The 16,869-nt window shown below is 54.0% G+C and overlaps 1 protein-coding gene across 4 annotated transcripts in view; it reads right to left on the bottom strand.

The window, feature by feature from the left end:
- Positions 1-16,571, bottom strand: part of DLG3 (discs large MAGUK scaffold protein 3) — a 55,745-nt gene extending 39,174 nt beyond the window's left edge. The window contains exons 1-9 of one of the 4 annotated variants that reach the window (XM_045847399.1): positions 16,190-16,571; positions 12,831-12,881; positions 12,285-12,409; positions 11,924-12,093; positions 11,483-11,619; positions 10,994-11,138; positions 10,252-10,411; positions 8,480-8,636; positions 7,952-8,054 (exon numbers count right to left, since the gene is read on the bottom strand). In XM_045847399.1, the coding sequence (XP_045703355.1) occupies positions 7,952-8,054; positions 8,480-8,636; positions 10,252-10,411; positions 10,994-11,138; positions 11,483-11,619; positions 11,924-12,093; positions 12,285-12,409; positions 12,831-12,881; positions 16,190-16,546 (1,405 nt within the window). In that variant the 5' untranslated portion in view covers positions 16,547-16,571. The other 3 variants (XM_045847402.1, XM_045847400.1, XM_045847401.1) reach the window with 3 other exon arrangements.
- Positions 16,572-16,869: the final 298 nt, after the last annotated feature.

Consider the following 16,869-nt stretch of genomic DNA (forward strand, 5'->3'; position numbering starts at 1 on the left):
TTCTACGGCATCAGGAGAACCAATGTTTTGCACACACCAAAGTTCCTAGGAAATGCCCTGACTGGTGTGGCTCCGTTGGCTGGGCATCATCCCACAAAGTAGAAGGTCACTGATTCAATTCGCGGTCAGGGTACAAGCCTGGGTCACAAGCCCTGCTCGGGTCAGGGCACCATGCAAGAGGCAACTAGTTGATGTTTCTCTCACACATCCATGTTTCTCTCTCTCTCTTTCTCCTTCTATTCCCTTCTCTCTGAGAATAAATAAAGAAAATCTTTAAAATTAAAAGAGTTGCAAGCCCTGGCTGGCGTAGCTCAGTGGATTGAGCGCAGGCTATGAACCAGGCATCGCAGGTTCGATTCCCAGTCAGGGTACATGCCTGGGTTGCAGGCCACGGCCTCCAGCAACCCCATGTTGATGTTTCTCTCTCTCTCTCTCTTTCTCCCTCCCTTCCTTCTCTAAAAATAAATAAATAATATCTTTTAAAAAATTAAAAGAGCTGCTAGGATTCTGCCTCAAAGCATCCAACGTCTAACAAGGACAAGGAAGCATCTGACAAGCTCTGTTCAGAATGCTTTGTCAACTCCAGCTACCATGGCCTTGAGCTATGGGGAGGACAGAAAAGGCCAAAGTTCAGCCCCAGGAGGCAAAAATGTTAAGAAGGTCAACATTTTTTTCCTCTGTTCAGTTTACAAAACAGGGTGAACCTAAAAGGTACAGCCACTTTGGGAAAAAGTCCGGCAGCTCCTTGAAAATGTTAAGTGACTTTAGGACCCAGGAATTCCACTGCTAGGTATAACACCCAAAAGAACTGAAAACATATGACCACACAAAAATTCGCCCAAGAATGTTCGCACCGACACTAGTCAAAAGGGGGAAACAACCCACAAGTCCATCAACAGATGAATAATTAAACAAAATGTGGTGCATCCATACCATGGAGTATCATTCAGCCTTAAAAGGGAAAGAAGTACTGCCACATGCTACAACATAGATGAACCTTAAAAACATGATGCTAAACTTAAGAAGCCAGGCACAAAAGACCACATTATATGAACTAGCCAGAAAAGATAACTTTATAGAAACAGAGGTTAGTGGTTGCCCAGGGCTAGGCCAGGGGAGGAGTTGGGGGGAAGTGGAGAGTGACTGTTAATGGTACAGGTCTTCTTTTTAGGGTGAGAAAACTGTTCTAAAATTGATTGCAGTGTCCCGGCTAGTGTGGCTGAGTGGATTGTGCACCGGCCTGTGAACCAAAGGGTCGCCGATTTGATTCCCAGTCAGGGCACATGCCTGAGTTGCAGGCCAGATCCCCCTTAGGGCACACACGAGAGGCAACCACACATTGATGTTTCTCTCCCTCTCCGTCTCCCTCTCCCTTGCTTGCCCTCTCTAAAAACAAAGAAATAAAATCTTAAAAAATAAATAAATAAAACTGATTGCAGTGACAGTTGCACCACTCTGAACAATCTAGAAACCACTGAATTCTACACCTCAAATGGGTGAGTTGTAAGGTGTGTGAATAAGCTGTTTTAAAAAATGCCTAGTTGGTGTAGCTCAGTGGATTGAGTGGGAGCTTCGAACCAAAAGGTCACCAGTTTGATTCCCAGTCAGGGCACATGTCTCGGTTGCAGGCTGGGTCCCCTGTGTGGGCCACATGAGAGGCAATCACACATTGTTTTTCTCCCTTCCCCCTTCTCTAAAAATAAATAATCTTTAAAAATATTTAAATAAATTTTTTTAAAAATGGCGAGCCCTATCATTTTTATCAGGTAAGCATTCCTGGCTGAAGTTATCTACACCCAACCCTTAAATCCCTTCAGTACAATGATAACAGTGAAACTTGGTCGCTTACCTTCTTGGTTTCCTCGAATCATCTGAGTAATAACATAGTTGGCTTGCTCTGGTCTCAAGTCAATTTGGAAACCGTGAGAATCCAATCAGGAGACCAAGCAAAGCAAAACGGAATGACAAACAATAAGCACATAAAAGGTGCCCAACATCTTAGGCATCAGGGAAATGCAAGTGAAAACCACAGTATCACTTCACACCCACCAGGACGGCTAGAATCAAAGAGGTTGGCATTAACAAGGGCTGGTGAGGATGCGGGCAAATCAGAATCAACCCACTGCTGGTGGGAATGTGAAATGGTGCAGCTACTTCAGAAAACAGCCTGGGCATTTCTTGAAAGGTTAAATACGGACTTGCCATATGATCCTGGTATTTGTGTATGTGCATATCTACACACCTGGGAGAAATGAAAACAACTGTCCATGTAGAAACTTGCATACAGATGTTCATAAGAGCATACACAGAATAGCCAAAAAGTGCAAACAACACAAATGCCCAACTGATGACGGACAAAATGTGGTGTATCCATATCATAGAATACTACTCAGCTATAAAAAGAAATGAAGTATTACTACATGCTACAACATGGAAGAACCCTGAAAACACTATGTTAAGTAAAAGTAGCCTGTCGTGAAGACCACAGTATATTACATGAAATGCCCAGAATAGGCAAATCCATAGAGACAGGAAGTAGATTAGTGGTTGCTTAGTGCTGACAGAGGTGGGGGTGGGTGACAGTTACATGGTGCAGACTTTCTTTCTGGGCTGGTGAAAATGTTCTCCAGTTGATTGCAGGGATGGTCACACAATCCTGTGAACATTCTAAACACCACTGAATTAATTGTCCCTTCAACGAGTGAATTGTAAGGTCATAAAAAAAAATGAATGACAAATACACCTCCATTTCCCTTGAACACATTTGAGATGCCTCCTTACTGCATTAATATTCTTAAGCGTGCACATATTTGCCAGTAAGTCAGGCCAACCAACTCCCATTTTTGGCTCCTTCTGGGGTTCCTCCCACAATATCATCCCGTGGCAGTCTTCCTAAATTCACTTTTCTTTTGCAGGAGAGGGGAGTGGGTCTCCCTTGAGCTTCCAGTAGCCCCTTTACCTCCAGGTTACTTCCTCCTTTGGTTGCAGGAGTTTGTGGCCATCCAGACTAAAAAGCTGACATTTGGGAGTTGACTTACTCCATTGGCTAACAGCTGCAGGCACCTGAGGAGCCTCAGAGCAGTGTGTTTTGCTGCGCCTAGGTGTGTCTGCGTGGGGAGAGGGGGAGGCTCATGGCTTCTCTGCTGTGGTGGGTGGCAGTTATGACCTAGTGGCCAAAGCCCTGGACCCCAAGTTCTCAGGAAATCTGACTTCAGATTTTGACTCTGCCCCTTACTGACTCTGTAACCTTGAACAAGTCTCTTGACCTCTCCAAGCTTCATTATCCTCACCTGTAAAATGGGCTCTGGCTAGGGTAGCTCAGTTGGTTAGAGGGCAGTCCTAATACACCAAGGTTGCAGGTTCAATCCCTGGTCAGGGCACATATAGGAATCAACCAACGAATGCATAAATAAGTGGAACAACAAATTGATATTTCTCTCTCAAAATCAATATATATATATTTCAATATCAAAATCAATATTATATATATAAAATATATCTTTTTAAAATGGGGATAATATTATTACCTATCCCACAGGGATATCCTGAAGATGCTCAGAAAGCCATGTGGAACATAGAGCTACTCAGTATTTCCATTCAACCAAGCACGTGCCATGCTCTGGACTGGGTGCTGGGGGCATAAAGGTAAATATAATACTAGCTCCCTTCAAATTGTTCAGAATAGAAACACTGTTAACAGAAATTCATTTTCTTCCTTCCCTACAACGGCCTTCTCTTAGGATGGCAACAGACACGTCAGGACTTTGACTCTTGGCCTTGATAAATTTCACCTCTGTGCTCCCAAGATCTCGCTGATAGGTCAGCAGCTATGTTTACACCCTTCCATGTTCAACACGGGAGATGGAAAGGTTACTTAAATGTTATGCGGGAAATATCCCTGTTATGCTTTCAAGTTCTTATGAACACTGATCTTTAATTCCCAGGCCTTTACCTGAAGATGTTTCCAAGGTGAAGGCGTGCTTACTGGGCACTTTAAAGAAGTAAGTATGGAAAACTCTCATTCTCTGTCACTCCCTGTACCCTCAGGCTGTCTGAGTTTACATTCCAGTTGAAAAGACCCATCACAAAGGATCAGTTCCAGGTTTGGCTACCTTTGTGACCTTGTTCTGGCCCACCTCCTGATTTGGGGTTCAGGCTCTACCCTATAAACAAAAGGGCTTTCCAGAAAAACACGAGCTCAGTTTATAAACAGAGGCGAACACCAAGTAACTAGAGGAGAAAATGTAGGATCTGGTTTTAACACAAAGCCCATCCTTCCCTTGGAGGAGCGATTCCACAAGTCACAGAAAAATGGTTTTCATTTCCGAATAGATTGGAAAAGGGCCTTTGCCAAGAGCCACTTGTTTAAATTTTCAATTTGAATTTTAAGCAGGATTATACATGCCCAAGAACATCAGGCTATTTTTAGCTAATAGGTAAGATTGCTGTGTCCACAACAATTTGGAGCAATCAGGAGTGAAACTATTAAACAGTATCTCTCGCTGTTTATCACTTAGTACTTCTACTTTAATGTTTTCCAAAGCTTCATCATAAAAATACTTGTACCATGCTAGGAACAGTACAGAGTTCAAATAGACAGCCACAATTTTCTCTCTTCATTATGGGTTTGACCCACACGAAGCAAAATAGGTTAGAGCATTCATTCCCACCCAGCTGCCAGCCAGCCCCTAAGTGCACTGTCTCTACATCTTGAAAGGAGAACGGTAATGAAAATGTTCTAAAATTGACTGTGACCACGGATGCACGACTCTGTGAATGCACTCAAAGGCACTGAGTTGTACATCTAAATGAGTGAATTTTAGGGTGGAAGAATTATATCTCAATTAAGCTGTTTAAAAAAGGAGAAGGATTGTTTTTACTCTTCTAATCAGTCATAGCTATTTTTCAAAGCACTCACGCTAAAGGGCATGTAGCTAAAAACTGCACTGATTTGGCAATGGTACCTCAGTGGCCACCACGGAGACCATGCTACTGGTCCCCTGCATGTATGTCTTCCTTTCTCTCACTCTCTTTGCCTAGTCTCTCTTTCCCCAGTGCCTTCCCACTTTGTTCCTCTGGTCTGACCCGGTCTTAGGTCTCTCAGGCATTCCCAAACACAACTGGTCCCAACTGGTGGACCTCAGGAATAGACCGATTGCTGACCCTTAGCAACCTTCCCTTCGTGACCTTAGGCAAGTCACGTCCTTGTTCTCCTGCTGCTGTTCCAGTTTGCACAGTGAGTTGCACCACGTAATCCCTTCTAGCTCCCACATTCCATGTGAAAAAAAAAATACAAAGAATGAACACTTATTTAGGCAATAACATGCGGTGTCTGCCATTTTAGCCAACAGACATATATTTGCATTATTCATTTTGTAAATGGCCACGTGATGCAACCTTCCAAAGAACAGTATTTAATGTCCTTATAAAATGATGAACGTGGAGTCAATATTTTTAAAAAACTATCACTTTATCAAAGAAAATACAGAGCCCAACACACAATGTTTGAATCCCTCTGGACCTGTCTCCAAGGGTTCATTTCCCAATAAGATTAAAAAAAAAAAAAAACAACAACGTTTGCACATTGGGACCCTGTTGGATTTATCAAAGCAAAGAAAGAAGTAAGATTGGGGTGACAGAGCTTTAACAGCAGTGCTCCAGCTAAATGATAAGAGAAGAAAGGCTTTGTGTAGCAAGTGGTAGAGAGCACCTCAGCATACAGTAACTGCTTCTTAAAAATAGTCTCAGAGAGCAATCAACACTGCAGGAATCCTTTTACCCTGGGCAACTTGCAGCTCTGTATGGAAACCAGTCACATTCCCCCAACAAAACTCACCAAAACATGTAGTCACCAGTTTCCAGCATCCTACCACCAGAGAAATGCACAGTATTGTTTCCATGTGCCCAACATCAGAGAGCAAAACCGAAACACATCAATTTCTCTCTCTCTCTCACACACACACACACACACAAATATGCAAGAGAAACCATTTTCTTTGCAGAAACTGCATTATCAAAGTTGTGGGCATGAAAGTGGATAAATACCGGTTGCTAATAAAAATCAGATGGTTAGCTCTACTCTAAGAAGCCGACAGCAAACGCAGGAATCAAAAACAATAACCCTAAGGTGTGTTTCTTGTCTTTAAGCTGAACACCAAACAAGGAGAGAAATGACTCAGAGTGTCCATCTGCATCTCTCTGTCCCATTACCTCAAGCCAGCCAGTTCTCCTATTAGTTACCTCCCTACACTTCTGCCGGGATCCAGAAAGGTTAGTGCAGGAGGGGGTCGGTCCCTCTCCTCTTTCCCTTCAAGGCTCTAGGATGGAGGTACTGAACCAGAGTGGGGGGAGGGCGGAAAGGACAAAGGTAGGCACTTTAGATCCCTCACTGCTCCCAGCCTCTCCCTTTCTCATCACGGAACCAGCGCACCTGCCCGGGAGAGCTCCCGTCCTCCACATTCGTAACCGGCCCACGGGGCCTAAGTGTCCGAAGAGGCCGGGCTTTGCAGCCCTAAGGGACAAAGGGCGGGCTAACAAAGAGGAGGGGGAGGCAAAAGAAGTCGGAGCAAACAAAAGCAGGAGTGGGGGACCCTGTTGAGTCCAAGCCCGTCTCGGGTGTTCCCAGAGGCAGCCAGGTTTGGTGGATTCATGAGTGTTGGGGGAGGAGCGCTTTAGAAAATTCCTCTGAGCTTGGGGATTAGGGAGCTGCTGCGGGAGGCCCGAGGCCCTGGAGCGAGAAAGGGGGCAGAGCTGGTGGGCTAGGAGAGGTGATGGCAAAGAGATGCCACAGACAGTGCCCAGGAAAGGGTGAGGGGGGCGCTCCCTGGCCCCGGGAGGGACCCCCAGGAAGGGCTCCAAGCTGCGCCCGCGAGGGCTGGGCAAGAGCGCAGAATGCGGGGCGCAGTGTTGGGAAAGAGAGTCTAGTCTGAGAACAGAACCGCAGAGAGGCTCGGGCGGACAGGGAGAGGGTCTGACCCCCCCGTCCGCCCCACCTCACCTGGCGCTGGGTCCGAGTCCAGGTCTACTGCTGAGAAAGCGCCAGCTCCTCCGGCCGCCCCTCCGTCCCGCGCGGGAGACCACGGACACAAAGCGGGGCGCGCTGGAGGAGGGGGAGGGACACGGCAGGGAGGAGGAGGAGACGCCTGAGGCGCTCAAAGGGGGAAAAAAAAAAAAAAAAAAAAGGACGGGCACCGCCTGGGTCAGGGGGCGGGGCTTGTGGTTGGAGGCCGCGCTCGGCTAGCCAATGGCCAGCCCGCGGGCCCGCTGGCTGGGGCGCGCCGGCTCGCAGCTCACCTCGGCACCTGGGCCTCTGCTAGTCCCAGCCAATCAAATGCCTTTATTTGCATAGCCGGCCCCGCCCACCCGCCCCAGCCTGGGGACTGCTCCCGGAGAACACAAAGAAGGCCCCACGTAGGGGGAGGGGGATCCTCTCCCAATTCCTTAACACGAGGGCTTGGCATCACCTTTTAGGCGCGTTTGTTGGACTTTCATAGTCACCCTGATATAGGGAGGGAAGTGGAGGGTCACAGAGCTTTGGCCCAAGATGTCTTTTAAGAGGTTGGATCTTGTCTCTCTGAGATCCTTCTAACCAAGCTACCCTCCTGTGTCAGGGCACACAGTTCCTTTTCTTCGCCTTTGAGCTCTCTGCGCCCCTTTTCCATCCCCCTCCCCTTTTTCCAGCCGCCCCATCTCTGGGCTTCTTCCCGTAGGCTGCTGCCCACTACTGGCCTTTTGCTGCACTGCAACCCTGATCAGCAGGCTTTGAGCACAGCCTTGACAGATGCTCGGGACTTGCCCAAACCTACCCCTGTCCCAAAGGAAACCGAGAGAGTAAGAGGTTACTGCACTAGGCTAGAAGGGACCCCGTCAAGTAGCTTTGTTACCTATGATGCCAAAAGCCAACACTTAGCATAAGTCTATATTCAAATCATTTCGCCCCACCTTCTCCTACCTTCAGGTCTGTACTGGGCCACAATGGTGACTGACTGGCCAGCCCGTTTCAGAGCAGCTGCAGCCTGCTCATGAGTTGCATTCCTCAGGTTGACGCCATTCACCTGTTGAAACAGAGGGGCTATGAGCCATCCCCAAAACAAGAAAGGAGTCCTCTGCCTTAGCAGTTAGGAAAGAGAGAGGCATAGCCCATCCCTAAGCCCACTCAGATGCCTTTCTCAATATCCCGTCCTTGCCTCTGAGAGGGGACCTAAAGGATATGGCATCTCTAGTGGCATAATTATCTTAATAGGGTCAAATGCCAAACAGTATTAAGATCCAAGATACATTCATTTCCTCCTCAAGGGTAAGTCTCATCTTGGTCCCTGTCCCTCGCTAAGGACATCCATAAAGAGAACAGAAGTTTTCCCCAGCTGTTAGCCCTTCCCCCGTCTCAAGAAGCGGTCTTTGGAGAAAGCAGGGTCTCTCTCCCCTCCTGCCTTTAGACTGCCACAACTCCCATCCTCCCGCCTCGCCTTTGTCTCCTCACCGATAAGATCCGGTCTCCCCTCCGCAGCTCCCCACTCAGGTCAGCTGGGCCTCCTGCCAGGATGAAGGAGACAAAAATGCCTTCTCCATCCTCTCCTCCCACGATGTTGAAGCCCAGGCCTGTGGAGCCTTTGTGCAGGATGATCTTGCGGGGCTCTCTGGTGGGAAAGCAGTGAAAGGGTCAGGCAGGACAAGGGGGATACTACCTGGTGTGCCTACGAGGACCAGCCTGGAACAAGTCCCTCCCATATCACTGAAGAAGGACTTAGGTCCCTGTGTATGACACCCTGTTCCTCCCTTTCTCTCCTGGAACCTGCTTGGCTGCTGTTTTCTGATAGGTGCCAAGTTTCAGTTCCTCTTCCCTCCCGGATTCCTGCGCGCTTGGAGTCAGCTTCCCAGTGGATAGTCCTCTAGTCTCTCGGGTTGGCGAAGCCCTAGCCTGGGCTCTGGGAGCCAGAGCTCAGAGCCCACTCCCTGCTCTTCTTCCTCCCCAGATTCTCCTCTCCTGCCAACTGGTGTGATGGAGCCTGGGCCACAAAAGGGGAACTAGTTAGAGGCAGCGGAATCACCCCGGGGTTGACTGTATCCTGAATCCACAAAACATTCACAGTCACTTTCCACTTGCGCCTCTGCTGTCTGAAAATTCCCCCCCATGCTATGACCCATCCTACCTTCCCCAACAACAGATGTGGTCACCAGCTACTACTATGCACCCTTGCTAGGTGATGTGGGAGACAGAGATAAATAACTCTCAGGTCCTCCAAAGAGGCTTGGGAGCCTAACTGAAGGGAGGGAACAAACACAGGAAAACCAGGACTACACCTAACCATGCATAAGAAATCCCTCAGTAAATGGTCACAGTGGCCTCAGCTGAGGACGACAGCCACTCAGATATCTCCATCCCCCCAGGACCCCCAGCACACTCTCCCGGCCCACTGCCTGCACTCGAAGCATCTTTTAATCAGAGGAGCCCCAAGTCCAAGGGTCCCTCTTTCTTGCTCTGGGTCTAGGCCTGAGACTTCCTCCCTGAGCCCCGGATGCTCTTGCCGGAAGCCCTCCTCTCCTACCTGGCATCCCCTCCAGGTCGTAGGGAGCGGAGCGGCCAGGCCCACCTCTGCGAAGCCCTCCTCCAGGCCGAGGCCGAGGCCGAGCCGAAGCCCTGGGCCAAGCCGGAGCCGGAGAATTTGCGTGCCCTCTCCATGGCTCCCGCGGATCTCCCCCGCCCGCCTATCCTTCCGGCCCCTCTGCAGCTAGCCCAGCAGCCTACCAGGCCCCACCCCACGGCAAACCTGTCCCCCGGAACCCCGGCAGGCCCGACCAGTTCCACCGCAGCCTCCGCCAGAGTGGGGCGGGGCCGGTCCCCACGAAGCCACCCGGCCCGCCAGCCTCCCCCTCCCCGTCCCGCCAACCCCACCGGCTGCACGGCTTTCGTCTGTAATTCGGGATGATTGCAGCAGAGGGGGCGGCAACTGTCTCGGGGCAGAAACCCCCGCAGCCTCCACCTCCTCAGCCCCCCAAACACTGCACCCCACCCTTTCTCAGCACTTTGGATCGGGGCCACTCACTTGGCACTCCCCCTGATGGTAGAACTCGTCCCTGCAGCCACTTCCAGCCCTCCCGAGGGCCCCAAGGGCTGACGGAGGGCCTCAGACTCCCCAAAATGGGAGCGATGAGGGCCTTGTCCTCTCCTTTGCCATACTACACTAGGCCTGGGGGCAGCCACAAACGGATTCCTCCCGTCCCCGCTCCTAGATAGGGGGTGGGGGGTCTCACCTGGTGAAGTCCTCCTCAACCAGCATGTGCCTGGGGATGGGAGAGTAGCGGGCTGGGGGAACCTGAGGAGGAGCAGGGTAGCTGACCTTGCTCTCCACAGTCCCGAGATAACCCAGGCTGGAATTATGGCTTATGTGGTTATCAGCCAAGGCAGTAAAAGCTGAAATCAAGAAAGGGAGAGAACATTTCAGACCCAACTCCATGTAGGTACCCTCCTCCCCTCCCCAAGGACTGTCCCTCACAGATGCACCTCAGCACCAAGGGGTGCTCGTTCCTCAGGCCTCTCCTCCCCACCGCACCCCCCAGGGCTCCTCCTCCACAGCCCCTTTCTGAATCCCAGGCTCACTCCTGTGAGTCTTAGAAAGAGCTGAAGTCGAGGCAGTCTACAAAGAAAGGCATGACTGGAGGTGTGACTAATAATAATCCCTCACATCTCTGTAGCCTAATACAGTTTTCCAAGGGCTTTCTCGTCCCTGGTCTCATTTGATCCTTGCAGCAGGCCTATGAGGAAGGCAGTGCATACAGCATTAGCTCCTTTTTGCCAAAGAGGAAACTAAAGACAGGTGAAAGGGACTTGTCCAAGGGCACCCGCTACAAGGGGGCAGAGCTGGGGTTTGCAGTCAGTTCTCCTGAGCACTAGTCCTGTGCTCTCTCTGTCTCTGAACAAGGGGTATGAAGTTCTACCCCTCCGGAAACCAGGGGGCGGGGCTTCAGCCCAAGGACGTGGCATGTGGGTACGTACTGCTGGCGTAGTCAGGGGGTGCGTACATGTCGTTGAGGTGAAGGCTGCCTGGCTTGGCCACCTTCAGATACACCATATCAGACGTGTTCTTCAGCGAGGCCACAGCTTCCTCGTGCCTCACATCCTGCAGGTTGGTGTTGTTCACCTAGGAGAGGAGAGAGAGGCCTTTGGGCTGGCACTTGGGAGAAGGCAGGGCCTCTCTGGGACCCCTGGGAGGGGCCCTTTCAGTGAAGTTCAATGGTGCCCTCCCAGAGACCTAATTATAGTGCTGTGAGGAGCAGAGAAGCCTGAGATAGGGGTAGGGCACGTGAGGGACACACAGCCATGAACAGAACTAGGACCCTGGTATCTGGTACACCCAATTCCAAGGATGCTCTTGAAGTTCCCCACAATGCCTAGTGCCCGAGTGAGGTTCAGGTGCAGTTGGAGGCTGCTGGAGCTCCCCTGCCCCACGCAACCATTTGGGCATCCCCATGAAGGCTGTCTCACCGCCAGCAGCCGGTCCCCGATCTGTAGGCGGCCATCCTTCTGAGCAGCACCCCCCTCGATGATCTTGGTGATGTAGATGCTGTTGTCTCCTGGGATGTGCTGGTTGCCAATGCCCCCGGCAATGCTGAAACCCAGGCCTGGGCGGGAGCCAGCAGGCAGTGGGGAGAGGGCCACAGGAGAAGTTAGAGTGCTCAGTCAGTCCCAAACCCAACCCCCGCTCCCAAAGAACACACTCACCCCAAGGGAGCGCCCCCCCCCCACCCCAGGGATTGCAAACACCACACTGCCATCCCCAGGCCAGTAAGGGTGAGACATGAGGTGGAGAAAGAAGGCTGTGAGTTGGAATGGGGAGTCAGGCAAGGAGTAAGGCTATTCCCTCCACTCTCCTACAGGGCACACCAAAGACCTCTGGCCAGAGCACAGGAACCCACGGGGCCGCACCTTTGGGCCCTTTGAGCAGGTTGACCTCCATGATGGTCTCCGGCGGGGGCTGTCGCCTCCGCACCACCAACCGGACCACAGGGCCCGCCTCCTTCAGTGCCTCCACAGCCCGGCTGTGCACCACCTCCGACACGTCCACCTCATTCACCCGCAGCACACAGTCATTCACCCTGTGGGGGAAGCCCAAGAGGCATGACACCATCCCCTCCCCTGCCTCCTCCTGCTCCCCTCCCCTGCCCTCCCCTCCTCCTCCTTCTTTCCCTCCCACTCCCCCCCCCCACCACCCGCCCTGTCCTCTCAGATTGAATGGAAGGGTCATCCTGCCCCAGCTGTCCCCAGCCCTGCTTCCAGGCCACCTCACCCCAGCCTCCCATCCATGGCAGCTGCTCCACCAGGGATGATCTTGGTAATGAAGATGCCGGGGTCATCAGGGACATGGGGGTTGTCAATGCCACCTGCAATGCTGAAGCCCAGGCCGGAATTGCCCTGCAAAAAGGAGTGGAGAGGGGCACAGTCTGCTCACTCAGACAGCCTGAGGGAGGACCCCTGGCCCCCACCTCCCCCGACCACCCAGAGCAGGTGCTCCAGGCCTCAGCAGGGACCAGTGCAGACCAGGGCACATTCATCAGAAATCTAGTGGCTTCCCAGCCTGTGCTCATCACTTTGGCGTAGAAGCCTCAGCCAAGCCATCCCCTCCCCAGTTCCCCAGGCTTCAGTGAGCAAGGTCAATTAATATTTGTTAGTCGGTTGATTGATTGATGCAGTGATGCGGCCTCTGAGGGCCGCTGACTCCCCATCTTCTCCGCGTGGGTCCCCCTCTGAGTGTTAAAACTGAGGTTCAAGGCCCTCCCCTCTCCTGGCTCCCTCCCTCCCCTCCCCCTTCGTCCCGCCCTGCTGGCAGACTCACCCGCTCAAGTACTATCTCCTCATACTTGAACATGCCATCGCTGCCATTCACCTAGGGGAAGACACAGGCCGTTCCCTCAGTGCGTCCTGCCCCCCCACCCAGCCATCTGCCCCCTGGTCAACCTGCTCCTCCCCACCCCCACAGACTAGGAGAGCCCAAAATGGACCTCAGGACACCTACTGACCACAGATGGGGACAGGCTGACCCTGAGGAGCCCCCCCACCCCACCCCCCGCTTTCAGACACATCAGGGCTAAACCCAACTGCTCATGAAGCCCAGATCAATGGTTTGGGACCGAGCCAGCCGGTGGCGCACACAACAAGAGGCTGGGCTCCGGGGCCTTGTGGTTCACTAGGAGGGGTGCAGGGGGTGACAGACACTGAAGATGTCAGGTAAAGCACGTCACAGCCAGCATCTGTGGGGCACCTAGGACCTGGACAGGGACCTGCTCCCCTTCCGAACCACAGCTCTCCATAGTGAGGATCACAGGCTCCCACCATGGACGACATAGAAACACAGCAGATAGCATCTTGTCCAACCTCCCTCATGTGGCCGATGGTGACACCGAGGCCCAGAGAGGACACGGGTGGTGTTAAGGGTGCACTGGGAGTTAATGGCAGAGCAGGGGCTAGAACCCGGATCTCCAGGTACTCTTTGGATTCAAGCAAGCTGCCAAGGCCACTGATGTTTTGGCCACTCACCCCCTTCCCCAGCGGAGCTCATGGGAACAAGGAGAGTTGCCCCTTCAGAGGACCTCATGGACCCACATTCCACGTCTCCTCCTGTGTCCCCAGGAGCCCAGCTCCTCACATAAGCAGGAGTCAAAGTCCTAATCCACTTTCTACCTAGGGGTGTTTAATCCTGAACCCTTCGCGTTTCCTGGCAGAAAGAGCCAGGGAAGAATCTGGCCAGGAGTCAGAAGCGGAATGGACAAGAGTCCCCATGAGGGAGAAGCCAATGGCCATGGGCTGATTGGCAGCAGAACCCCCAGCCTTCGACATGCAGTAGCCATGGGAGGAGATGCAAAGGCAGGGGACAGAGACACAGGGTTGATCTGAGCAGCCCACAGAGGGGGCCCTCCCAGACGGGACATACTTGTGGCCGTTGTCGAGTGAAAATGGGATTCTGGACAGACAAGTAGCACCTACTTCCTGGCCCTCACTCTCATCATCCTCTCACACAGAGGAGCCCTCTTGCCTTTCTCTGCAGGTAACCCGGCACCCCTCCCCCACCTTTCTCCGGCTGTGTTGATTCCTTCCTTACCCTGGTCTCCTCCTCTGAACAGAGGAGCTGGGAACCCTGGCTGGGAGCTCTTCCACACGCCCTGCCCGGCTCACCCCTCCCACCTGCACCCCCCACAACGTTGGCTTTGAGAAGCAGAGAGGAGGACGGGGGAGAGGGCTGGCTAGTCATGCCCCCACCTTTTCTGGGCCTGGCCCCAGGACTTAAATGCCCCGCAGCCCTGAGAGTTGGTGGGAGGACTCCAGCTGCAGCCCCACTCTGGTCCCTGCTCCCAGGGGGAGCCAATGGCTCTTTAGAGTCCCCACAGCAACACAGGTGCCTCAAGCACCATGTGACAGAAACACAGGGAGAAGGACACCCGTGCAGCTAGCCCTCACATGCATCTGGGGTACCATGTGTGCCCACATGTGATAAGCCATTGCTTCAAGCCCCGCTCCGGTGAGACCCAGAGGCTCCGGCTCCCACTGGTCCACCCTTTCACTGCCCCCCTCAGGGGCCCTGCTCCCGGCACCAGGAACCACTCAGCGATCACCCCCCACCTCCACCCGGCAAAGGAACCTTAGCCACCTGGCCCAGCCTTGCAATTGTCACCCATCTCCCAGGTGAGCAGGGCAAGCACGAGAGAGTGTTTGCAAGGGTAGGGCCCCAGAATAGGAGGAAAAGGAGAGAGGTGGACTCACTGGAGAAGGCAAGGGGCCAAGGCAAGGAACACAGGAAAGAGTAAGTGTGGACAGACAGAAGGCCAGAACCAAGGACTTCTCTCCTCAGGAAGTCCCCACCTTTGCTTCTGAGTGAGAGCACCTCCTGTCCCCAGAGGAGGACAGAGGCGGCCAGAATGGTCACTAGCTTGGGGCAGTCGGCACCTGCTCTCGAGAGCAAAACCTCCTCCTGTCTCCCTACCCTGGGGGCTGCAGAGCCAAATAAGCAGGCAGGCCCTCCGCCATGTGTGCCAGGGACCTGGCTCTGCCGTCCCAGCCTCCATTTTGCTGCTTCTCCCACAGATGCTCCTTCCATTTTCTAAGCTGGCAGTTTAGGCTGGGAGTGGAAGCCGGAGTTGTGCCCGGCACCCAGGGGTTCCCAAGCTGTGCCAAGTCAGGCCTGGGGGGGCCAAGTTCTCCCACATCCGGAGGTACCCAAGGGGACATGCCCCACTGGGGCCAGTCCTGGCACCAGGGCAGCTGCCCCTTGCCTGCCTCCAGGCACCATGCCTGTTCTGGGGCGAGGAAGCTCGCTTCAGTCCCCCCCACCCCCCCCCACCCCCAGCACACACACACTTCGGAGCTGCCTGGACAAAAGAGTCCGTCCTTCTCAGCAGCCTCTCAGCCTTGCTTGGGACGTGTCTCTTTCCTCCTCCCCCTCCCCTCCCTTGCCTGTCAAGCACCTCTCAGCAGGGACACCACACACATGCCCAGGCACATGTGTGCAACACACTTGCAGCCACATGCTCACACACATAGACATGCAGCCACACACGCTGGTGAACACGGCCATCCCTGCAGCCTCATCTACAGAAACACCTCCACGTTCGGAGAGACGTTCTCACACGTCCATGTGCACATTCACACACAAAGGGACTGGGACGGAGAGGGACTCATGGCATCGAGGGATGAAGCTCAGCGAGCCGGGCACATGGGCTCTACATAGATTCACGGGAGCTCCATTGCCTTCCTCCACACACCTCAACATACATACACACACACACATGTCCCCCCTACGCAGAGCACCATGCCCCCTCCTCCCCTCCTGTGGAGACACACACCACACACAGCCCCCGCAGAACCTCCCGCCCCCTGCCAGACACAGAGACACTGCTAAACCCCGGCACCGAGACAAGCCTGATTCCCCCACGCAGGAAAATGTGCCCCTCCGCCATACCTTCACCCCTGACACACACACAGCTCCTCCCAATCCCCTCCAAATGGAGACCCCCCAAACAGACACACACAGAGAAGCACACGTCCCCCCCTACTCCCTGGCCCAGCAGCACTGCCAGGGCTTAGGGTCCACTGGCTTGGAGCCCCAGGAATCCCTGCTGCACCCCAGGCCTCTTGGCCCCCACTCCCCAGCCACCGCACCACCCCGAGTTGCCCCACCGCCCCCCCCTCACCAGTCCATACCTGTTCATACCAGTCCCGGTTGGTACAGGTACACTCAGGCCACCAGCTGGGGCCGCTGCCGTTGAGTTTGGGGGTGCTCTTCCCCGGGACTGGCTTAGGGGGCACTGGCCCCACATCTCGGCCGGTGGGGATGAGCTTGGCCTTGGTGCGGGGGGTTGGGGTGGCCCCCGCCTGCGAAGGCAGGGTCTGCGAGCTGTAGCCCCCATAAGCGGTGCTGGCTCCGTTGCCCCCACCTGGCCCGTAGGGGTCGGGCACCTGCCAGTCCCCGTAGCCGGGAGGCTCGAGGCGCCGCAGGGCGGCCAGGCGGGTCACCTCATAGCACTCGGGGCACTTACAGCAGTGCTGGTGCTTGTGCATGGCACTGCCCCCCGCGGCCCGGACCCCCCAGCCAACGCCGGTGTCCACGCCGCCACCGCCGCCGCCGCCACCGCCGGGCTCCCGGGCGCACTCACACTGCTCGGACCAGGAAGGGGGGGGCACCCGTGGGGGTGCCCGGGCGGAGCGGGGCCTGGGGCCGGGCGGGCGTCCCGGGGCCTCTGCCCCCACGCTGCCCCGCACCCACGGCTCCCCCTCCAGCACTGGCGGCTCCGTGTCGCCCGTCGTGGCTCCTGGGCCTAGGCCCAGCGGCAAAGAAGAAGCGGGAGTCTGGGCAGAGGCTGGGTGCTGCGAGGACCGCTCCT

This window comes from Phyllostomus hastatus, unplaced genomic scaffold, assembly GCF_019186645.2.
Source record: "Phyllostomus hastatus isolate PE091 unplaced genomic scaffold, TTU_PhHast_1.1 phas_contig_551, whole genome shotgun sequence".
Lineage (NCBI taxonomy): Eukaryota > Metazoa > Chordata > Mammalia > Chiroptera > Phyllostomidae > Phyllostomus > Phyllostomus hastatus.